At 38.7% G+C, this 25,199-nt stretch overlaps 1 protein-coding gene across 13 annotated transcripts in view; it reads left to right on the top strand.

Annotated features, from left to right (window-relative positions):
• Window positions 1-25,199, top strand: part of PTPRK (protein tyrosine phosphatase receptor type K) — a 393,200-nt gene that overhangs the window by 271,429 nt on the left and 96,572 nt on the right. For all 13 annotated transcript variants that reach the window (XM_034418777.3, XM_087882792.1, XM_087882790.1 and 10 more), the window contains exon 8: window positions 20,362-20,664. In XM_034418777.3, coding sequence (XP_034274668.1) covers window positions 20,362-20,664 — 303 coding nt within the window. The remainder of the gene's footprint in view (window positions 1-20,361; window positions 20,665-25,199) is intronic.

Below are 25,199 nucleotides of genomic sequence, written 5' to 3'. Positions count from 1 at the left end.
GGAATGGAGGTTGAATCTGTTTGTCTCAATTTCCTCCCAGCGTTACTCAGAAACAAAATAGTTTAGAGACATGATATAAGAAAAACATGTTCTTTTTAAAAATTATAACAAGCCTTTTTCTGGCACTCAGTTGCTCCTTTTTTTCTTTTTCATTTCCATGCTTGTTGACACACTCGTTCACGTTTTATTATATCAGATGCTTTTATTCATCTGGAGGGATGAGTTTAAAGAGGTCACATCATATAATCACGATGGTATTTCCACTTATTGAAAGCTATATATTTCTTTTTAATTTAAATGCTGAAAAATGTTGTGGGATTATTGCAGCTCAGATGTGGAAATCAATGGAATTTATTATCAAGGGCTATCTAATCTCTACAGCTAATACAAGACTTCACAGCTATTGATTACAGGTGAAGGATACACAAACTGTTAATCATGCATGGAGGCTGCAGAATAAACATTCCACCAGATAAACTGAAAAATAATTGCCAACAGCACAGTTATATCTTTGTCTCTTTACTTTGTCTCTGCACTGCAAAGAGAGATTTTGCATGTGCAAAAATAGGTGCTTTAAAAAGTAGCTAAATATATTAACAATCCTCAGGTTGCTACTGAAACAATTGTCCATCTGCTAAGTATCTATGTAATAACATAGGGGTTTATTTGAGGCCCACACATTATGCAGACAGATAAACCCCCAAAGGATGTCAAAATCCCAATAATATGAATAAATATAAAGCTGTATAGTTATTTCACATCTTTAATTTATTGAAAGACATAGCATTCTTCTCCTGAAATAAATATAACGCTGTATAATTGTTTCACACCTGTAATTTACTAAAGTACACAGTTTCTGTCTCACCCCCGTATGTTTATATACACTATTTATAGATAATAGATCTCCATTGTAGAAATAAGGGATGCAGTGGCTCAGTGGCTAAGTGCTGAACTTGTCGCTTAGAAAGTCGGCAGTTCAGCGGTTCGAATCCCTAGCACCGCGTAACGGAGTGAGCTCCTGTTACTTGTCCCAGCTTCTGCCAGCCTAGCAGTTCGAAAGCACGTAAAAAATGCAAGTAGAAAAATAGGGACCTGTTCTGTCCCCGTACTCCACACGCACCCCCACAGACGGCCCGGAGTTAATAAGCCACACAACAAAACTCTTTGAAGATAAAGCTGGCAGCAACCCAGTGGCTAGCTGCCAATTCAGACTTTACTCACACAAAACAAAGATTAGACTGCCAGCATTCCGATAAAACAGGGAGAGTGTCAACAATACAAGGATTAATCCAAATGCAGTCCGATAAAGCAGGCAAAGTCCAGTAATGCAGAGATCATGGAGTATTTCCAGTTTTTGCTCATCACAAACTGAACCGGCCACCACACCCACATTTATACCCTGTGGGGTGTGGGCCAGTGACTCAGCTAATCTCTGGCACGCCTTCTCTTCTGCTGTGCAAGCTTCTCCCTGCGCCTCTGTCGCGGGTCCAGCCAGCACTTATCTTCTTCATCGCTATCCACCTGTGGCTGCGGGGACGTGCTTGGCTCTGAGCCTATCGTTTGGCCTTCGGTGTCCTCCGGAGGCATTGCCAGAGAGGAGGGTCCTGGAGAGGGAGGCTTTGCCAACTCCTCTCTCTCACTCTCAGAGTCTGCATCTGTCGATAGCCCAGGCTCAGGCAACGGAGCCACAACAGGACCATTTTGGCAGGAAGATAACAGTGCTCCGTGCGCCTTTGGCTTGTAGTCATGCCGGCCACATGACCATGGAGACGTCTTCAGAAAGCGCTAGCTCTTCAGCTTTGAAATGGAGATGAACACCACCCCTAGCATGCATGTGCGGGGGAACCTTTACCTTTACTATTGTAGAAATGGCTCAAGTTTTCTGTCTGAAGTGATTGATTACAGAGTTACTATGGAAATGCTATCAGACTTTCCCTTTGTGAGTGATCCCTATCCAAAGCAGGCAGTCCTTGACTTACAACTCCAATTGAGCCCAAAATTTCTGTTGCTAAGTGAGACATTTGTTAAAAGAGTTTTGCCCCATTTTACAACCTTTCTTGCCACATTTGTTAAGTGAATCACCACCATTGTTACGTGAATCTGGCTTCCCCATTGACAGTGCCTATCAGAAGGTCATAAAAGATTATCACACAATCCTGGGACACTGGACCGTCATAAATATGACTCAGTTGCCAAGCATCTGAATTTTGATCCCACAACCATGGGGATGTTGCAACAGTCATAAGTGTGAAAAACGACTATGAGTCAATTTTTTCAGTGCCATTGTAACTTTGAACGGTCACTAAACAAAAACTGTTGTAAGCTGCGAACTACCTGTATAGACTTCATTTGGTGTATCTATAAAAAACTGATCTTGAGAATCATTGTCTTCAAAAAATGATGGGACCAGCATAAGCAGTATCATGTTGAAAGGCTTTGATATATCTCTTTATAGTCAAGAGGGAATATTGTATATACAGTAGAAGGGAACTTGTGTAAGTCCCCTGTGATAAACAGAATTCATATTCTGATTTCAAATTAGATATGTGCTTTGCATACACAGTTAATTTGATTTATATGCAGCACATTGTTTACAATCCATTAAGCTCAATGGACACTGTTATTTCCCCAATATACTGAATGAAGGGAACAGCTACATTACTTCTGTCTAATTTGTTTTATTGCAATTTGAGTTGAATATACCAAGAGACTGGAATACTTAAGATAGTTGAATGATGAAACAAGGATAAGATCAACAATGAAAAGGTGTTCAATAAACTTTAAGTTAATATACAGCAAGTGATTGTTTTAATCAGTGTAGGGATGTTGTATAAATAGGATAGTTTGCAAGGAAAAAAAGTGATGGTGTATAGTGAATGGTTTTGGTGAAACCTAAAAAAATACATTGAGATTTTTTCCCCTTTTCTTCTTTCTTTATTGGTTTAACTATTTCTTACTCTATTTTTACACTTTGTCCCATTTGCTTACCCCAAAATCATGTATATATGATATGTAACAAGCATTAAAAAGAAAGAAAAAGAAGAAAAAAAGTTACAAAAAATTTAAAAGATAGAAAACATGAAGAGAAATATAATACAATTCTTTATTGGCCAAGTGTGATTGGACACACAGGGAATTTGTCTATGGTGCATAGGCTCTCAGTGTACATAAAAAGAAAATATACCGTATTTTTCAGAGTATAAGACGCACCTGAGTATAAGATGCACTTTAGTTTTTGGGGAGGAAAATAAGAAAAAAACTGATTGGCAGGTGGATCTGCTCCCGGAATACCCCCAATCAGCTGTTCTCAGAGGTGAATTTTAGCAACAGGTTCCTTATGAGCTCTGTGCCTTGCTTTTTTTCGCTTTTTTTTTCTGCCTCTAAAACTTCTGAAACTCTGTTTCAGAAAAAACTTTTTTTCCTAACTCTGAAAGCCTCTGAAACAGAGCTTCAGAAAAAAAGCCTCTGAAGCTCTGTTTGGGGGCTTCTTTTCTGAAGCTTCTTTCTGATGCTTTATTCAGCCTTTGAAACCTTAGTTTGAGAAGCTGGGCAGGGCTACATTCGGAATATAAGACGCACCTAGATTTTCACTCTCTTTTTTGAAGGAAAAAGGTGTGTCTTATACTCCGAAAAATATGGCATATTCGTTAAGAATCATAAAGTGGCTTGGTAAATATACATACAATTGTAATCAAACCTCTCTGCCTCTCTCTCTTTCAGATTACATCATAATTCCCTTCTTGCTATAACCTATTCTGTCTAATCATCAAAACCATAGGTCACAAAATCATTTTCTTTTTTGTGCAAAAAGTCCACAAGGGCTTTCCAGTCATTGATAAATGTCAGTAATGACTTTTCGGTAATCAAAGAAGTCAGTTCGGCCATCTCAGCAAATTCTCTCAATGTTTCCATCCATTTTCCACCATAACTTCCATGAGTAGGAAATGTTGAATCTTTCTATTTTTGTGCATATAATGTTCTTGCTGCAGGAATCATATATTGAAATAATCTTCCATGACTTTTTCTAAACTGTTTGCCCATTTGTCCTAAACACAAACATTTTCTGGATTTAATTGACTATTAATCTTTAAAATCCTCTGCATCAATGTCTGTATTTAATTCCATTTTTTAGCTTTTTTTTTTAATGTTCACTAAGCACTATAGAATGTTGTTTCTTATTCTTCTCATCTCCAACATACATTTGACATGCCTTCGTACATTCTAGATAAATTCTCTGGCATCATATAACAACAATGTACCATTCTGTGATTACTTGGAAGTCAACAAAAATTCTGGCATTTACAAATTTTTATAATAATTGTTAAATGCCAGAATTTTTATTCCGTTCCAACATGATCACCAATTTGTTTAGGTAAAAACTTCCACCATTATAGTCTAAATGTAGGTAAAAGGTAAAGGTTCCCCTCGCACATATGTGCTAGTCGTTCCCGACTCTAGGGGGCGGTGCTCATCTCCGTTTCAAAGCCGAAGAGCCAGCACTGTCCGAAGACATCACCGTGATCATGTGGCATAAGGCAACAGTGTGCAGCAGCTACCAAAAAAGCCAACACAATTCTGGGCTGCATAAACAGAGGGATAGAATCAAGATCATGTGAAGTGTTAATACCACTTTATAATGCCTTGGTAAGGCCACACTTGGAATATTGCATTCAGTTTTGGTCGCCACGATGTAAAAAAGATGTGGAGACTCTGGAAAGAGTGCAGAGAAAAGCAACAAAGATGATTAGGGGACTGGAGGCTAAAACATATGAAGACTAGTTGCAGGAACTGGGTATGTCTAGTTTAATGAAAAGGAGGAGTAGGGAGACATGACAGTAGTGTTCCAATATCTCAGGGGCTGCCACAAAGAAGAGGGAGTCAAACTATTCTTCAAAGCAAACTATTCTTCAAAGAGGGTAGAACAAGAAGCAATGGGTGGAAACTAATCAAAGAGAGAAACAACTTAGAACTAAGGAGAAATTTCCTGACAGTTAGAACAATTAATAGTGGAATAACTTCCCTGCAGAAGTTGTGAATGCTCCAACACTGGAAATTTTTAAGAAGATGTTGGATAACCATTTGTCTGAAGTGGTGTAGGGTTTCTTGCCTGGGCAGGGGGTTGGACTAGAAGACCCCCAAGGTCCCTTCCAACTCTGTTATTCTATTTCTATGACTGAACACCAAAGGCGCGCAGAACGCTGTTACCTTCCCACCAAAGTGGTCCCTATTTTTCTACTTGCATTTTTTACGTGCTTTTGAACTGCTAGGTTGGCAAAAGCTGGGACAAGTAACAGGAGCTCACCCTGTTATGCAGCACTATGGATTCGAACTGCCAATCTTTTGATCGACGAACTCCGTGTCTTAGCCACTGAGCCACCGTGTCCCCTCTAAATGTAGATCTAAATGTAAATGTAAATCTAAATCTAAATATAGATCAACCTACAAAATCTGCCAAAATATTATAGGGAAGATGTTAGATAATTATACATATAATCGTACTTCCATCAGCAGATACTGCCTTTGGTTGAGAAGCTATGAACTTCCTCTCTGCACTCTCTTAGGTGGTTTTTTCTGCCTTTATATTCTGTGCCATCTCTACCTCTTTTTTGTGTTTTACTGCTTGGGTGATTTGTGTTGCTGTTTAGAACGTGGCTGCATTTACATTCAGATGAAAGCATACTAGGCACACCAAGTATGAACTCAATTATTGGAATGATATCTATTTTTTTTTTATTGTATTTGTGTGTCTCTGCAATCAAATGGCTCTTGGTGGTTAAAGTGATATAAAGAGAAACAGAGGAAATCATCCAAACTAAATAAAAATAAAATAACCATTCAAAAATAAAAGCAGCGATGGCTCAATTAGGTTAGCATGCCCTCTGCAACACTTATGTTTTCAGCATTTTTCCCAACAAAGTCAGGGAGGGAGACAGCCTGGTCTCCACAGGGAAACTGTTTCAGAGAATCAGTGCTACTACTGAGAAGCAGTGACTACTGGCTTTATCTCTTGCTAGCTCCCCCTCCTCCCCAAAAAAAGAAAGTTGGACCATAAGAAAGGCTGAGTGCCAAAGAATTGAGGCCTTTGAACTATGGTGCTGGAGAAGACTCCTGCGAGCCCCTTGGACTGCAAGGTGATCAAACCGGTCAGTCCTGGAGGAGATCATCTCTGACTGCTCTTTAGAAGGCCAGATCCTGAAGATGAAACTCAAATACTTTGGCCACCTAATGAGAAGGAAGGACTCACTGGAAAAGAGCCTAATGCTGGGAAAGATTGAGGGCAAAAGAAAAGGGGACAGCAGAGAATGAAGTGGCTGGATGGAGTCACTGAAGCAGTAGGCGTGAGCTTAAATGGACTCCAGAGGATGGTAGAGGACAGTAAGGCCTGGAGGAACGGTGTCCATGAGGTTGCAATGGGTCAGACACGACTTTGCAATTAACAACAACAAGCTCTCCAAAATGGAACACTATGGGTAATTTACTCTTGAGATGACCTAATGCATTGGGCCAATCCTGTTTGGAGCAAGTCATCCTGAAGGTCTCAAGGTGTCAAGCCATAAAGAACTTCATTGATCAGAGAGATTGCTGTCAAAAGCTAATTGATAGCCGGTTGAGGATCGATAGCACAGATATAACATGTTCACAATTCTCGATTAATATATGAGGTGCTGCATTCTGGATTAACTGCAGTACAGGGAGTCCTCGACTTACAACGGTTCATTTACTGAACGTTCAAAGTTGGGAGAACACTGAAAAAAGTGATTTATTACCGTTTTTCACACTTACAACAACCATTGCAGGATCCCCAAGGTCAGGTGATCAAAATTCCGACGTTTGACAACTGACTCATATTTATGATGATTGCATTGTCCCTGGGTCATGTGATAACCTTCTGACAAGCAATGGGGAAGCCAGACTCATTTAACAACCATGTTACTAACTTAACAACTGCAGTGATTCATTTAAGAACTGTGGCAAGAAAGGTTGTAAAATGGGGCAAAACTCACTTAATCAATGTCTCATTTAGCAACAGAAATTTGTGGCCATCAGTCAAGGATTACCTGTATGCAAGTAGTCTATAAAGGCAGCTTTGGGAAAAATGAATTGCAGCAATCTAACTGGGGTAGTAAGTCTGTGAAGCAAAGTCTACTTGCCCCAGGTAAGACCGCAACTGCCACACTAGTCAAAGTTGGGCAAAGGCCCTTCTAGCCATGGCCTCTATCTGCTGTACTAGCTGAAATGCTGAATCTAGAAATTCCAGACGGCCCCTGCTCTCTGTCTGGAATGAAATGTCTCCTGAGTTTAGAAAAAAAAAACAAAAACAATTTTAGCCATGCCTTTGGCAAACCTTGTTGAAGCCCCCTTTTCTTCTTTTTCTTTGTCCCCATCTGAATTTGTTATCCTTGTTATCCCTTTGTTCTCATCTGAATTTGTTCTTTTTAGTTTTGCTTTTTGTTATCTTATGTTAATGCTTCTTTATGTTAATGATTTTTGGGGGGGTTATCTTATGTTAATGAGCGGCCAGGAGTCATGCAATGCATCTGATCGTCATCGTCTGGATCCATTAGGCCTGTAGGGTAGATCTTTCAAATGGGTCCCTGTACCCCATAGATATCCCAGATAGCAATTCATGCCAATCTGAATCAAGTCATCATCTGATGTAGTGAAGGAAATATCAGTTGGCTTAGTTGATAGACAATAAACTAGTTGGCTATCCTGCACTGTATTTGTACTGAGAATAATGCCATTCGTGAACTAAAATAATATTATTAAAACAGTTTTGGAGAATAGAGTAGCCAGCTTTGTAAATTAGTTTAAGATTTGAACCAGAGACTTCCTGACATGCAGTTCCCTTCCTTGGCCACAATATTATATTGCCTTTTTAAAAGAGTGCATGTTCCTTGCCGTGTTAATTCACCCTTGTATGCTAAATACGTACGTAGTGGCTCAGTGGCTAAAATGCTGAGCTGGTCGATTGGCAGTTCGCAGTTCGAATCCCTAGTGCCGCGTAACAAGGTGAGTTCCCATTACTTGTCCCAGCTTCTGCCAACCTAGCAGTTTGAAAGCACGTAAAAAATGCAAGTAGAAAAATAGGGACCATCTTTGAGCCACATGACCATGGAGACGTTTTCGGACAGCGCTGGTTCTTCGGCTTTGAAACAGAGATGAGCACCGCCCCCTAGAGTCGGGAACGACTAGCACATATGTGCGAAGGGAACCTTTACCTTTACTATGTTAAGTAGCCATAAAAGAAGTAGGTAACAATATGCTTTAAAGAGTGCCTGGTTATGCAATCTTTAAATGACTCCTGACTGTCTCAAAATTTAGGAGCAGGAGAATAAAAAGGGAGGGAAATGGCAAGACCCCAAGTATTTATGCTATTCTTTTTGTCAGCCTCCTTTGCCATTTCTATTAAATTTGTCTCATTGTTTTCAATTTCACAGAGACAAATATATGTTATCTACCAAGCAGAAAAGCCACTTCCTTTTATTTCAAATAAATGGAACTGAAATTGTGTGTTGTGATCAACCTATGGGATGTCTGTTGAAAAAAACCAATAGCAAAGCACTTGTCATGCTTGAATGTCCTGTTCTTGTGTACTACTTTGAGAAATAGCCTTTTTGTCACACAGGCATGGTAACATATTCTGTTTTTCTTTGATTGACAGCGGGTAATGCATTTTATCATTAAAATTGGTTCCAAGGAAATGCGTGTTGCTCTCTGCTTTTCCTATTTAACGATGGACCTTTTGTTTCGAAAACAGTCTCTGAACAAAAGTGGGTAATCTCTACAAGGAGACCCAGATACTGGCCTGTCATGTCATCTATTCCTTATCAAGTGCTAAAGAAATAGAATTTCCTTTTAGCTGTTATCTTGAGCTTTTTATTAAATCATTCAGCTCCTTTACGTTGGCTTGCGGACCAAGTTTTGCGTCTTTCTTCTGTTTACTCTTTTAAAAATCTTTTTATCCACTTGTCTATTAATAACCTTTGGATGTTTTTTTTTTTTAAAAAAAGATATGATCATGGAAAACTAGCTCTCGTTCAGTAGAACATATAAAACATAATATAGGGGAACTCGTCAATAGTCTTTGTGCAACATTAAAACTTTTAAGTTTGAATTAATAAATGGAAAGATGTATACAATAGAACAGGGGTGTCAAACTCAAGGCCCAGAGGCTGGATACGGCCTGTGGGGTGCTTAGATCTGACCCGTGGAGCTTTTCCTGGAAACAGCAAAGGACTAGCCTGTGGTGCAGGGGTGGGTTCTACTTACCTTTACTACCGGTTCGCAGTGGGATTGCACTTCTGCACATGCACAGATCTCCCATAATGATGTCGTGGAGGGTGGGCAGAGCCTCCCGCCGGTTTTACTACTGGTTCTATAGAACCAGACCGGACTGAACTGAACTGGGAGCAACCCACCACTGCCATGGTGCCTCTGCCAGTGAAAATGTTTTTGCCGGCAGAGGGTTACAGGAGGCTGTCGCAGCCAAAAACGGAGCTCGGGAACCTGTTTTCTCTGGCAGAGCGCTCAGGCCACCACAGGCGCCCCCAACATGAGTGATGTCAATCTGCCCGTGCCTACCTTGGCCACACCTACTCTGGCCCCCCGAGGTCAAACACAACCCTGATGCGTCCCTCAATGAAATTGAGTTTGACACCCCTGCAATAGAAGATTGCACATAAACATGCAACTATGCTTTTCAGGAAAAAAATGAGCTTTTTATTTCTGTCATGGTGGGATTCACATTCTTTGATAGACTGATTAGTGGGATGCCATGCGGCAGATGAAGAACCATTGATATGAAATAATAATTCTGTTTTCTCAGCCAATAAAGATTTGTCAGAAAGCATAACCATCATGCACGCATCTATTATATGTATTTCTGTCATCTGGGAGAAACGGATTTTTCTCTTCTCTCAACTTCAGAAGTATAATTAATTTGGGTTCTGTTGTGAAGATATTAAATCAATTATCTGTTGGAAGCTGTTAAAGGGAATGCACATGATGGCTAAATTAAAAAGAAAACAAAAATGGGCACAGCACAACTCTCCCTATGTAGAAATTGATATGCAGGCAAACTGTATCCCATGGGCTATCAGAAGTGCGATTTCTTCAGATGTTTCATGAGAAACAACCTTAAGTTGTCAGGAGAGTATAACAAAAGTCTCCAGTTCAGTTTTCTTCTGCATGGCAATACATTATTAAATAGAAACTCACAACTTTGTCACTATTTTTTTTTTTTACCAGTTATACTTAGAATTTACTATATTTCTATGAAGGGGTAAAATCCAGCAGGTTCTGACAGGTTCTGGAGAACTGGTAGCAGAAATTTTGAGTAGTTCAGAGAACCGGCAAATACCACCTCTGACTGGCCCCAGAGTGGGGTGGGAATTGAGATTTTGCAATATCCTTCCCCCAGGAGTGGTGAGGAAATGGGAATTTTGCAGTATCTGTCTCCTGGCGTGGGGTGGGAATGGAGATTTTGCAGTATCTTTCCTCTGCAACACCCACCAAGCCATACCACGCCCACCAAGCCACACCCACAGAACCAGTAGTAAAAAAATTTGGATTTCACCACTGCGTCGATGTTATCTCTTACCCTGCTCATAGGGGAATTACATTCTAGATTTAGAATTGTTTCAATGCTATTAATTTGTAAAAATCCAAATAAAGGATTCATAAGCATTTATTCCTTTCCATAATTATAGCATCGATTGATTGCTTATGGTTCAAGGCAAGCTGGCATTATGTTATTTTTTTAAAAAAAAATTATAGACATATTTATTTTTCCTCTCTCTTCTTCCTCTTCTGGCCCATGAAAATTTAACTTTTGGAGAGAGGCTATTTTGCCAGTGGGAGAAAATAACTTATTTAATTGTGTCTTCCAGGTAGAAACCACATTAAAAAAGTACATATACATGAACACAGACAATCTTATGGCAGTTAAAATATTACAAATTTATGATGACTACCCTTGCATGGATTAGATCCCACTTGCAACTCAGTTTCTTTGACAAAGGACACTGCAGTCCACCATCATCATAAATTTACTTGGTTTTAGGTATCATATGTTGTTGTTTAGAAAATACTCCATTTTAAAAACAGCATATCTGTTGAATGCTGGTTCACTGAAGGCTATGCCTAGCTAAATTTCTGAGGTTACTTCAAATTGAATCCTGGGAGAGAGAGAGAGATATGACATGCAGTAATGTAAGAACAAAGCAAACCTGTTTTAACTATGCAAGGCAAAAGAGCACAGTGGTTCATGTGGTCAGGACCCTGGGTTGGAGATTAGCAAGCCCATGTTCGAGACCCGAGTGGTGCTGTGAGGCAGGGTTATCTCCCAACTTTGGCTCCTGCTCCTGCTAGGGACATGAAAGGAATCCCAAACTGGGTGTCCCCCAGGCAATGGTTGATGTCACCAATTAATCTTTTCAACCTGGAAGCACCTCTGTGCTTTCGATAGGAGTATGAGTATTCAAGGCCAGTATACTTAGCTTCTCTTTGTATAGACCAGAGGTCTTCACCCTTGGCAGCTTTAAGACTTGTGGACTTCAACTCCCAGCTATGCTGGTTGGAGAATTCTGGGAGTTGAAGTCCACAAGTCTTAAAGCTGCCAAGTTTGGGGACCCCTGGTATAGACTGTATATCCTCACTACACCAGACTTGGAAACAAGCTTAGATCTTCTTTCTGAGCCCTTAGTTTATTTGGTTGCCCCACTCAAAAATGATGTGACTGTCTTACAATCAGCAGGCACTTTCATATGCTACACTGAATCATATTGGATAGCCCAAAAATCCTTGGAGATGCTGGCATTTTAAAATAAACTTTATCTTTAATTTTGGAGTTTGGTGCATCTAAGGTTGTTGCTAAACCTATAATCAACTGGATGTGCCATTGGGGAGAAAGAATTTTGACATGCAGAAGAGATGCAATAAACTACTGAATAATTAGGTAGTGCTCTAGGCTTTCAAACATTAATGTCTCGGGGTATAGGAAGTTTGAAAAACATAGTTATGAGTTAAGCATCTCTGCACAGAAGATAATACATTAGCAAAGTATGTTTCTTGAATTTAATTAGAATTTTTGATTGGGGAGTATGTGAAAAAGTAAGCCCTGAAAAGAGGAGAATAATAAAAACAATGCCCTGATAACTTTGAAAAATTTAGCTTGCTTCTTAGCTGGAATTAAATTGTAAGAAGGCTCAGCCAGTGGTCTATAGGGCAGAGGAGCCCTAAAGAGTAATATCTGGGATGGGTTCATTGTCCTCTTCTTTCAGATGAAATTATTCTTAATGAGCTGCAATTAAGGTTTTTTTTTTTTTTCAGATTTACTAAACAAAATAGCCACCTCTTCTTAAGAAACAGTTATTAGATTACTGTCCATTGAGGCTTTGTGGCTAGAGGTTTTGCAGTGCCCCAGTTTAAAGCAATTGGATCTGATCTCTCAGGACCCTGTTATGGATGTTCTTCAGAGTAGAAAACAAAATTGCACATCAAAGCATCATTTTCAGCAGCAGTGGGACAGCAGGCAGAGTTTTGCCAATGCTAGAAAGAAATAGGGCTGACTTTAATGATCCGAAAATGGTTAGTCTTTGCTAATGATGAATTGATCGATACAAAACTGATTTGTCGGTCCTCTCTCCCCCATTTTCCAGAAGTAGAAAGTGCTTTATATCTTTGGCTACTATGTTTCTGCAGGGCGGCAGGGGCTTCCCATTTTGACGCCCCACTCCCACTCGCTTCTTCACCCCATTGCTTCCCAAAACTGCCCTTATTTTCAGAGTAAGACACCCTCAAACATTAAACAATGTGATTTTTTTAAAAAAAAACTTTCAGGACAGAGGGGAGCTTCCCATTTTGACACCCCACCCCCACTCACTTCCCATCTGGCACAGCCCTACTTATCGCCGCCCCTCTCTGACAGCCTACTGGCCCGCCCACCCGGCTCTCCATCCAGCATTCACAGTGAATTGTCCCTCCAGTGAATTTGCAGTATTGAAATGTCCTGCAAAGAGATGGCAGTAGCGAGTTGGCAGCAATGAGTCAACAATGGTGAGAAGGACTTCACCTGCTGGCTGTGTTGAGCTAGCGATGTCGAGTTATCATAGAACCCCTCTGAAATGTGCTGCCTCCTTTCTGGGAAGCTATACTGACAACATTCCCGGCCCCACGCTTCTCCTTCAGCTGCACACTTCATCTCACCCAGGAGGAGTAGCACCCCAACTGTGAATTTATTGTCTTTCTATTCCACCCAGAGTAGCATTTTTTTTTAAACTGTGCAGCTACTCGAATCCATAAAGAAACTAAATAAATGTCTTGGGAATATCTCTTCTGAGATTTAATCAGGAAGAAACTTCTTATTTGGCTTTAGCAAGCTACTTTCTTTCATCCGAATGTGTGGGTGCTGCCAATCTGACAATTTCTTCATGGTCACTACACTGTAATACCAAACAGGCTGAAATTTTCTTGTCTCCGCCTATAATTGCTTGCTTAGCCAAATATTCTACAGTGGGGTAAAGGGCAATAAACAATAACAGGCTCTTAAATAAGAACTATTTTCTAACCAAAGGAATTATAATGTGCTTTGTTGGGCTAAACTATGATTGATTACTACTTGATTAGCATGATCAATTTCTAATCCTGCCTCAGTTTCTAATTTATTAAATAGCACTTGCTGAAAAGTTTTTTTTAACAAAGCAGGTATAGAATATAGGGTGCTAGTAAGGACAAAAAATGGGATATATCCTAGTTAAAAAGGATACAAGGATATTAATACTAATATCAGTTAATAGTAGTATTAATATTAATTAATATTAATGGGTACTAATTAATACCAATATCCTAGTATTAATGAAGGAAAGCGTATTTTAAAAGTTAAAATTATAGAAGGCATAAAGGTATGCATAGTATAGTCAGGTATATATTTTGGTGAAAGTTATCCTGCTACCAAGAACAAATGATTCTCATATAATTAATGTATTTCTCACTTACTATTTGCACACTCACTTAACTGTCAAAAACACTTGCCAAACATACCTCTGGCAGGTACTTTTCTGCTAAATGTGTCACTGTATTGCTAAATTCTTGCAATCATCCATGCAAATAAACAGGTTGAGTATGTTTGAGAATCACTTAGGTCACAAGTTATAGAAAAAAAAACCCTTTTAACATTATTTAAATTATGGCTTTGCTAAAGTATGGGGATTCACACACTTTGACTCAGCTGGGGGTTCAATTTAGAGGGGAGGGAAGAATAAATCAGATAATATCTCCACGAGAAACCCTTAACCCTAGAATAGGAAGGGTCCTTTGAGTGCTTTTAGGGTCTTTTTTTTTTTTTTGAGAATTACAGTAGTAAAAAAAGGCATATGCCTTTTTTTGTCCTACTCATTAGTAATTGGATAATTTTTTTATGCCCGGAAGTGGCTACCAAGAAAATGATGACCTATGCAAAGATAAGTAAATACCTTTCATGTTGCTAATTTTACAATCTGTATCCTATCCCAGATTTTTCAGTTAAAACTTCAAGACATTAAGGTTTTTCTTATTTTAATCTGCATTCCATTTTTGGAACACTTAAGCAATAGCAATAGCACTTAGACTTATATACCACTTCATAGTACTTACAGCCCTCTGTAAATGGTTTACAGAGTCAGCATGTTGCCCCCAACAATCTGGGTCCTCATTTTACCAACCTTGGAAGGCTGGAAAGTTGAGTCAACTGTGAGCCAGTCAGGATTGAACTGCTGGTAGTTGGCAGATTAACCTGCAATACTGTTTTCTAACCACTATGCCACTACGACTTCTTCATTAAGAGAGCTATTTTGGTGATGATAGATAGATAGATAGACAGATAGATGGATGGATGGATGGATGGATGGATGTCTTCATAAAGTAAATCATCATTAATTCAACTCAAAAGATTGCTGAACAGGAAAGATGTGAACAACATGTTATGACTCTCTGAGCTAAGATCCTTCTAACTTTTGCTCAGATCTGTTGTTTGTTGAATTCGAATATCTGAGTTTGAAGGAGTTGATGAAAACAAGATTATTAATGCTGAGGTGTTCATCACCGTTCTCATTTATTATACTGTCTTTTAACCAGAAAAGTAAAAGCCAGCACAGATGGGGAAAAATTACCCACAATGGAAGCTAATAATTGAGAGCGGGGGTGGGTGGGTCCAAATACATTATAAGTTTTGAATTGTGAAAAATACATTCATCCAGCAATCTCTCTATTGAATCAAGAAATAGAGGCTTGTATTAGCTTGTATGCTTGAACAGATTTAACAGAGTCCCCGCTTGACTTGCTGTTTGCTTAGTTGAAATTTTTAATTTGTTTAATTAGTATCTCAAAAGCCTGTGAAAATTTGTGAATGAATATGCGTGTGTGTGTTTGTGTATTTTCAAGGACTCATACACAATGAATATTCAAATTATGTCTGAATGTTATCTTGAGTCTGAGATTAGTGCCAAGAAATCATAATTTTACTAATGTAAATAAATGTAGTGGAGTATAGACTTTTAAATGTGGCTCCAGCATGTATACTCATGGTCATGACTCTCATTTTGCAGTCATTTTAATTAAGTCAGACTGTAAAGTTAGTCTTGCATGGGGCATAAACACACTGGGGAGATGATGAAAGATTGATGGCTACCCATGCAGTAAAACAAGTAACTCTGATGTTTTCTAACAAAATTGAGATCTATGTACATACAATTGGTCAAGCTTGGGTGATAGTGCATATTTTACCAGTTTAGATATCGTTAGTTTATTTGGGGAATCAAGGAAGGGGTCTGATGTTAGCTATTTCAAAGTGATTTTCTATTTTAGTTTTTCAGCTTTTTGCTGTGGCTGAATAGCAAGGGTACCCAAGTCATAAATTTTAATTAATATCTGTATCATTTTGGTTACTGCTAGCTTAGTAGAGCAATTAGTGTAATTAGTAAACAGCATAGCTGGGTGGCATGATAAATCACAGTTAGGAGCACGTTGTCTCTTCACCAGGATGATGTATTATCCAATTTGCTCAAATTTTAATGTGTGCCCGAGGAAATCACAAAATAAAAAAGAAGCATTCCAACAGCTGATGGCAGTCTTTGGTGGCTCTCGGTCAGTCTTCTGTCAATCTTCCCAAACATTTTTAATTAGTCAAAAATGGCTGCTAATTAAACATTTCATTTTTAACACTCATGGAGATTATGAAGAACATATACAGAAGGGACAGGAAGAGAATGAAACTTTTGTGACAAGGGAAATTTAAGTTTGCACAATGGCCATCTTCTAGACCCCCGCCTACCAGTAAGAGACATGCAGATCAGATTTTAGTATGTAATAGAAGAACTGCAAAATAAAATGGTCCATGGAAATTATTTATTGTGTGTTCGAACAAAAAAAAACACTACCATCTATTAGAATAGATTTGATAAATACTGTATTCATTATGTTTATCGTCCTCACCATCTCATCCTACTGGTGAGGACCTCAGGGGTTGCAGAAGACTCAAGCCCTTTGGTAAATAGTGGCCGCAGGTGTGGAACTAAATTATGTGTCTATCACTTTACTGGCCACATGGCTTACCGACAATGGTGTCAGTCTCCATTGCCTTCCCTCCAGGACCTGGGACTGGAACAGACGGCGCACTAACCGCACCCATTCCTGGACTGGGAGGCCTTGCTCACAATCATCCATGCTTTTAGTCACTTCCTATTCGGATTACAGCAATGCACTCTGCATGCAACTGCCCCTGAAGACCAACCAGAAACTGCAGCTGGCTTAGAATACAGCAGCATAAACAGTTTTGGGTGTCCTATGGATCATCCGAGGAATACTGCTGCTGTATGAACTGCACTGGCTTCCAGTTGCTATTTACATTTTTTTTTTTTATTGAAAAAGTTTTTCAAATACAGATTTTTCCCCCTTTTTCCCCCCCCCTCCTCCCCCCCACCCCCCCTCCCCTTGACTTCCTCATAGTAAAACCCAAGTTCATAACAGATTATATCATACTTTACTATCCACATACTCAATCTCCATATACTGACCCTTTCATTTTAATAAGATTATCATACCCCCCGTATACTATGCTATAATAAGCATTTCAAAGTGACATTCTATTATAACATTATCTAATAACTCCTGATTTAAAGTAATAATATTATTATATCTCCCAATTTAACAATTTCTACTCGTAGTCTACCCTTTTACTACCCCTCAGACAATATAACATTTCAAAACATACTTCTATTCTAAGTATTCAAAAAGTCCTAATTTAACACTTATTCAGTTCCAGTAGCCATTTCGTTTCCCCCCTTCATTACAAATATTCACATCTAAACATTTCTTTAAAATAAACAATCCATAACCTAACCTTTCTCCACCCACTTTCCTACAGAATTACCATAATTATTCTTAATATCTTTATTCTTCTACCCAATCCCCTAGAAAAATATTCCCTTATGTAAATAAGATCCTAAAAAAAAACAAAAAAAAAAAACTTTAAACTTATGATCCATATAGCATCTTCTGGAATATCTTTCAACTGGATGATGAACTCCACCCATGTTAGGGTAACATCGCATCCTTATTCCAACAGTATTTTCGATATCTTCAGTTACCATCTGCCCCCATCAGCAACAAATATCTTCATATTGGAAAAGAAAAAACCCCGACAACCACCCGAGTGACTTTATAATTATATTCCATATAATGTTTATGGAGGTGTCTTTGATCCAGATAATTGGTTCCAACCATCATAATAGGGTAACAACCAGATCTTCTGCGTGCCCCAATCCAATAAGTCTCTTGCCATATAGCTCAGCATACACGTATTTATCCGGAACTCCAAAAAACAAACAAGATATTTCCAACCATTTGGTTTAAGGCCTTTTTCACACCCAATAATTCAGCACTGCAGAGATCTGCCACTCTCCTCAGGATAAAATAAGCCAATATTTTGCCCATTATCTTTTTATATATTCAGTCCTCTCATAAGTAACTGGCATTACACTGTTGTTTAATTTAAAAAATTTTTATGTTTGTGAGACCTACTTCTTCTTTTCTTAACTTCTTGTGGGTTGGATCTCCATCCTAAACTCCTTTCTGTAGATTGTGTATCAACTATTTGGTTTTGCTGAAGAGTAGCTTGATCCTGTTGGGTTTGCATCTGTGGCTGAGATCTTTCTGGTTCTGTAAATTGTATATCAGCTGATTGACTTACATGCTCGTTTGTGGCTTGACAAATCATTGCATTAGGGTCCGGAACCGCCTCTCTTATATTAGATAATCCAGCTGAGGCCTCTGAAAGAGGATCCAAAAGCGGCTCATCTATGGAGACCTCCTTAATTTGTTGTTTCTTCGTTATTTCCATCTCCTTCTGCTTTTCTTGGGTTTCTATCTCTTGTTGATTTTGCTTTTTAAGTACCTTATAATAGAATTCTTCCGCTTTTTCAAGAGTATTTAACTGATATCTTACTCCTTGATATCTCAATATTATACCCACTGGGACATCCCACCTGTATAAGATATTCTGTCTTCTTAACTCAGTCACCAAGGGCCCAAATTTCTTTCTATCTCTTAAGATCTTAGGCGGCAATTCCTTATATATCCAAATTTTTCTCCCATTCAGTTGTAAAGTAGAGTTAAAGGATTTTTGCAGAATATCATTTCTTATCTCTTTTTCTGTAAAGTAAATTACCACATCTCTAGGCAATTGCCTTTGCTTGGCAATCCAGGAATCCACTCTGTAAGCCTTATCAATTTTACTGATTACGTCCCTATGATGAACCTTTAAGATCCCAGCCAAAACTTGAGCAGATGTTTTTCTTAAGTCATCGCTATTATTTTCCTGTAAGCCTCTAATTCTGATCGCAAATTCTGTGATCCTGTATTGCAACATTACAGCCTCTCTTTCAATTCCTTGCTTTATATCTTCTAGATTATAAGTCTCGTGACCAGCTTCTTCTTTAGGCTTTACTTCTAAGCTATTATCTCGAATATTTGCTAAGTCCTTTTCAATTCTTAATATTTTATTGTCCAAGTTATCAATTTTCTCCATTTTAGACTCTAGCAATTTAATATTTGTATCCAACTTTATCGCAATTTCTGAAAAACCATTAGTCACTGTTACAATCTTTTGTTGCAAATTATCATACTTTAGTTGTATCATTTCTTTAATTTCCTGCCTTAAATTTTCAAATTTCTGATTCACAGTTTCATAATATTTTGCCATTTCCTCCTGAATAAATTCTTTTAAATTACAACCATTCTGCAGAGTCTGTAGGCTCAGAGAGTGGGGGAGCACCCCCCCACTTTCTTGTCTGTCAGCTTTTATTAACGCCATCCTTCCAGCAGACTTTTCTCTTTTACCCCCCAAACAAGATCAAGTAATCACCAGGAAGAGAGGAACCTAAAATAACTATTGTTGTTTCAAATTGTAGCCAGCGCTGTATATTCCGCAGCTTTGTATCTGTTATAAAAAGACTCTTCTTTCTTCTACTTCCCAAGCCTCCGCAGCCATTTTAAAACTTTTTTTTTTTCCTTCTCTTCACTTTAAAATGCTTGTAAATTCATTAAGAATACTTGCGGTTTAGGGTCCCAAATCCAAATCCAAATCTCATATTTTTTTTTAGTAGATCCATCTGTTAAATTCATTGATTAGTCCAGTTCCAGCGCCTGGCTATGCAAAAGTGCATAGTGCACCCGATGCCTGGAGCGGCGGCGAGGGAAAAAGGGGGAGCGCCAACCTGCTCGTCCCCAAGAGTTTAAAAAGACTCAGATGTAAAGGCGGCTCTTTTACAGGCAACGGGGCGGCGGTCGCAGAGGACCATCTGGCGGCACCGGAAACCAGACAGGAAGTCCCCACCTTCGCTATTTACCTTTTTTTTTCAAGGTGCTTTATGGCCTTTAAAGCCCTACATTGCACAGAGACAGGTTATTTGACACTTCCTAAGGGTATCTGCCCATACCTCTAGGTTAGATAACATGGGTGCACTCCAGGTCCCCTTCCTTGAATGAGACGTTGGAGGTGCACCTCGTTGGTGGCCACTCCAGTCCTTTGAAGAGCCTCCTACTAGAAATCAGAGGGATCCCTACAGTTTAGCTTTCTAGAGAGCTAGCTCTTTCTCCAAGCACTGCGCTAGGGTGGGGAGATTGAACTGTGCCTGGAGTGAAAAGTAAATTTAATTATGTTCTATGGATTGTTGTAAGCCTCCTAAAATGATTGCCTGAGATAGGTAGAGATAAATGAGATAACTTATATAAACAAACAAAAATATTTGAGATTTCATTTTATGCATACATTCTCCTAATATTTTGTGTGTTGTTAATGTGATGGTGTTATATTCTGTATTTTAGAGCCCATGAGAACACCCAAGACTTTAAAAATTGCCGAAATCCAGGCACGTCGTATTGCTGTGGATTGGGAATCCCTAGGTTACAACATCACTCGCTGCCATACCTTCAATGTTACCATCTGCTACCATTACTTCCGTGGCCATAATGAAAGCAAGGCTGACTGCTTGGACATGGATCCCAAAGCACCACAGCATGTTGTGAATCACCTGCCTCCTTACACAAATGTGAGCCTCAAAATGATTTTGACAAACCCCGAAGGGCGGAAAGAGAGCGAGGAGACCATTATTCAGACCGACGAAGATGGTATGTTCAGCTTTATTCCTTAGCATGGTTGGTTAATGTGATGTGTGGCTCCCCCACCTCTACTTTTCCATATTTCAAATACCTTATGAATTAAAAAGAATGTCATTTGAAGACAATATTTACTGTATGTAAATATTGCAATGTAAATATTTGATTCTAGTTTTTAAAAAATCCATTCTTTTGAAGTGATGTCATAAAGCACAAAATCACATGACCATACCATATCTACAGTTGTTGTTAAGTAAATCTGTGGTTGTTGACATAATGTCACATGACTGCAGCTTGTGAATTCCTATCATTTTCTGATTGCTTGTTGGAAGCTGGCAATGAAGGTTGCAAATGACAATCATATTCCTGCGGCAGAGGTGAAATCCAGCAGGTTCTGACAGGTTCTGGAGAACCAATAGTGGAAATTTTGAGTAGTTTGGAGAACCGGTAGCAGAAATTTTGAGTAGTTTGGAGAACCGGTAGAACCTGGAGTGGGGTGGTAATTGAGATTTTGCAGTCTCCTTCCCCTGCCACACTCACCAAGCCACGCCCACAAAATTGGTAGTAAAAAAAAAATTGGATTTCACCACTACCCTGCGCAATATTGGAACCATGATAATTGCATTCTGGTTGCTAAACAACCAAATCACAATCACATGACTCCAGGGAAATTGTGAAAGCCATAACTTCAAAGAGCAGTTGTGAGTCTCCTCATTCTGCACTGTTGTAATTTTCAATGGTCATTGAATGCGTGAGTGAGTGTACTTTTATGCTATTCTACTCTCTCAGTAATTATAGCTGCATACACTAAGATTGCTTATAGTAATCTTCATTTAATTCTGCTTACAATTTAGTTTTATTTATCACATTTGAGGAAAAATAAAGGATGTTTTAAATGTTTACAAAGCTCATTAGTGATTATCTTTATGAATCTTAATTTCTAGCAAATTAAAACAAAATTAAACATTCCTAATTAGATGGAAATGATAATATATGAAAGTAGCTTAATTTCATATAGATGAATTTGTAACTAACTGCATATTCACATTGCAAATATGCATATTAAAACTGTTGTACACATATTTTCACATTATATACCTCTGTGAAACCCAGTCGGGATAGCTTATTAACATCAGCAGAGAAGTGCAGTAGAATTGCTTTCTTGGAATAAATTCCAGAAACTTGAACATCGAGGGATTTCAACTAAAGTTAATGTAGTGCCCAGGGAGACAAATCAGGATTTGAAAAGTTGTAAACCAGAAGTAAACTGGTGAAATGCATTGATTATGATTTATAGCAATGTCTGATTCAGTAAATCTTTGGTATACAACTTCCAGAAGCCCAAACTACCTAGAAATATTAACATAACAGAAAAAAAAGTCAGGTATCTCTAAAATGTAGTTTGTCTGACCAGAAATTTATACAATTATTAATATCCCCTGTAATGGTTTGATATGGTATGCAACTAAACTAGAGGAATAGAGAATATGGACAGATGGGCAGGTATAATTTGTAAATCTGGGTTGAAATTAAAAGATTTTAAAATAACTTTTAGATGTATTTTAGTGTTTATAATCCATACAGTATATGGCTTTGTGAAGGAACAACCACAGTTTATGAGATTAAAGCAAGCTAGACAAAGTACTGCCAGTAGTCAGTATTGACTGATAGCTAAGTGCTACATCCTGTATCAATGCAACAGCATGCTTATAATTATCAATTATTTGGGGGGAAAGAGACAAAATGGCCTAGTGACTCATGTTCTCTTTAAGACTTTCTCTGGATTTCTGGTTGGCCACCGTGGAAACAAGTTGCTAGAGTTAAATTATTCTGATCTATACCAGCAGGGCTTTTATTCTTAACTGGAATGTCATACTTCAATAAAATTTCCAAATGCAGTGGTTTTATATTAATAATAAAGAACCATAAAAGAATTTCATAATCCCCAGGAAGCACTATTTTACTTTTATTAACTGAAAGTGAGTGACAGTCATTCAACTGGGACAAAATTGACAGTTGTTCTGAGATAAGCCACTGAAATATACTCAGAAACATACTGCCACTTGAGTCTCTTTCAGTTTAGTCCACATATGTCATCATATATAACAGGGGTCCCCAACCCCCAGGTTGTGGCCCACTACTAGGCCATGGCCAGTGGTGGGATTCAGCCAGTTCTCACCACTTCGGGAGAACCGGTTGTTAACTTTCTGAGCAGTTTGGCAAACTGGTTGTTGGAACAAATCATTAGGGCAGGTTGTTAAATTACTTGAATCCCACCACTGGCCATGGCCCATTCAAAACCATGCCACACAAGTGGTGCGTAAGTGCACGCACACAAAGCTCTACACACACGAGCAGCAGGTACTTGCATTTGCACAGATGGAGCTGTTCTGAGGCGTGCTCACATGCCAGCCACTCACACGGAACTATCCCCTCTCCCTTTCTCACGCTGGAAAGGTTGGGGAGCACTGATATGTAGTGTTTTTAAAATCACTGAATTTCATGGAGGAAGTAACATGCTAATTTCCCAGCTCCCAAATTGATCAAAACAAGTAATCAGTAGCAATGGGAAATGATGATCATTGCCCCTCATTTTAACTGATTCCCCTGTTCTTCTATATATGTATGATTGACTTTCAGTGACTTTCTCAGGCAGAGAGCAAGCAGAACATTATTCAGAAATGAAACTAAAACAATGTACTCTTTCCTTGGTTATAGAGGGACATTTGTGTCTGTGTGAGTGAGGGATGATCGAGGATTTGAACTCATTGCATGAATAAGGTGCAATTAAAAAGTCTGTCCTTTCCGAAACATCCATGAGCAAAGATTGATTTAAAAAAATTAAAAGCAAGAATAAACTAAGCAATGCAAAACAGAAACAGTTGCTTCAAAACTATATGAACCATTCATTTTGTACACGAGATGAATGGCAGACATGGTTCAAGTCCTTGGATTGTTGATACCTGAGAAGTTTGACAATGGAACATACTTGTTTGTGAACTCTTGTGTTTTTACATAAACATGAATGCATCTGACAATTCATCTCCTGGGTTGTTCATAGCATTTATCCTGCTTATATAGGGTACACTTATTTCACATTGTGCTCACCTAGTTGTCACAGTAAAACTATCAATGCACGATGCAATGAAGGGCTTTGTTTTTCAGCCGGCTTGTCACAGAGTCTGACAGTGATTTCGGCTGAGAGAGAGTGACTGGCCCAAAGATACACAGTTGGCTTCTGTGCCTAAGGGAAGGCCAGAAATGGCTCTCTGTGCACCTAATCCAACAGTTTAACCATATACCTTACTAGCTCTTACTTAATCTCCTGGGTACAGGATCAAAATGTCTTTAAAGTTATGTGTCTGTATTCTTCCAATTTCTTTTCTCTTAATGTATTTTGTGGCTGGAGGCTACTTTACATTTACCTATCCACATCTATTATTTATGCCTCACAGTTTATAGTAAACAAAGGTGTATCTACCCTGTACTGTTGTGCTGTTTTCCATCCTTTTAATTTTCACTAGCAAAATATTTGAATGTCAAAAGGTAGAATATGAGCCAGCTGCAAATTCTTTTCCCCATATCTATGTAAAGAAATGGAGAAATATGGGGAAATACATAAATGATCTGCAGACGGAGCATTGCCAACCCCAGCTACTTAAAAACCTCTGATTTATATACCTACAAATTTTGTAATACAAATGTGGAACTCCATATATTTGCACACTGGGTTTTCAGATGCTCTTCTGACAGCCTCATACTTTCATCTAGCATACTTCTGTTGAATAATTTGCTGTAGTCGAATCCAGATATATAAAATAATGACTCTTCAATAGACGAGATGGAGAACTGAGGCAGCATTGTCACAGAGGATGCACGAACAACCAGTTTTGTCTGATGGAGACATAACAAGGCCACCTAATTTGCAGATCTTTCTCTTTTATTCAGTTTTATAAAGGCAGAAATAAGCAGTTTGGACATAAGCCAAGCCTCTTTCAGAGGAGTCAAGTTTCATTTTTCACCAGCTTTATTGTTTGTTTGCATTGTTTCCTGGCCATTTTCCTGCCTCCCAGCAGATATCCTGGTATAGCCAATGCTGACTGGGGAATTTTGGGATTTGAAGTCCATGTGTCTTAAAGTTGCCAAACTTGAGAAACACTGACCTAAAGTAAAAGAACCAAAAACAAGCATTCCCCATTTCTACACCTGCATTCTCAAAAGAATTCAAAGTAACAATATGAGGTGTGCCTTAAATGTGTGTTCAATATATGTGCATCCCCATTTCCTCATTCTACTCCTATTTATTGGTCTAGATTTAATGAAGGGCCTACTTGAGTAAGTTCCTAAGTACATCAATACAAGGCAATGGAACCAAAGATGTGATTGGGTGTGGAGATGGATCCCAAATGTTAATCTGTATGATAAACAGTTTTTGGTTAACTGCTGGAATCTAGTTTCATTCTCACTACACGATGATGATTTCCAGTCCTTTGATTTTATACACAATCCCAAAGTTTGCACTGCATTAACAAAAAGCTGTACATTGA

Source organism: Pantherophis guttatus, chromosome 1, assembly GCF_059756535.1.
Source record: "Pantherophis guttatus breed Tessera chromosome 1, ASM5975653v1, whole genome shotgun sequence".
NCBI lineage: Eukaryota > Metazoa > Chordata > Lepidosauria > Squamata > Colubridae > Pantherophis > Pantherophis guttatus.
This window is presented reverse-complemented; position numbering and strand designations above follow the sequence as displayed.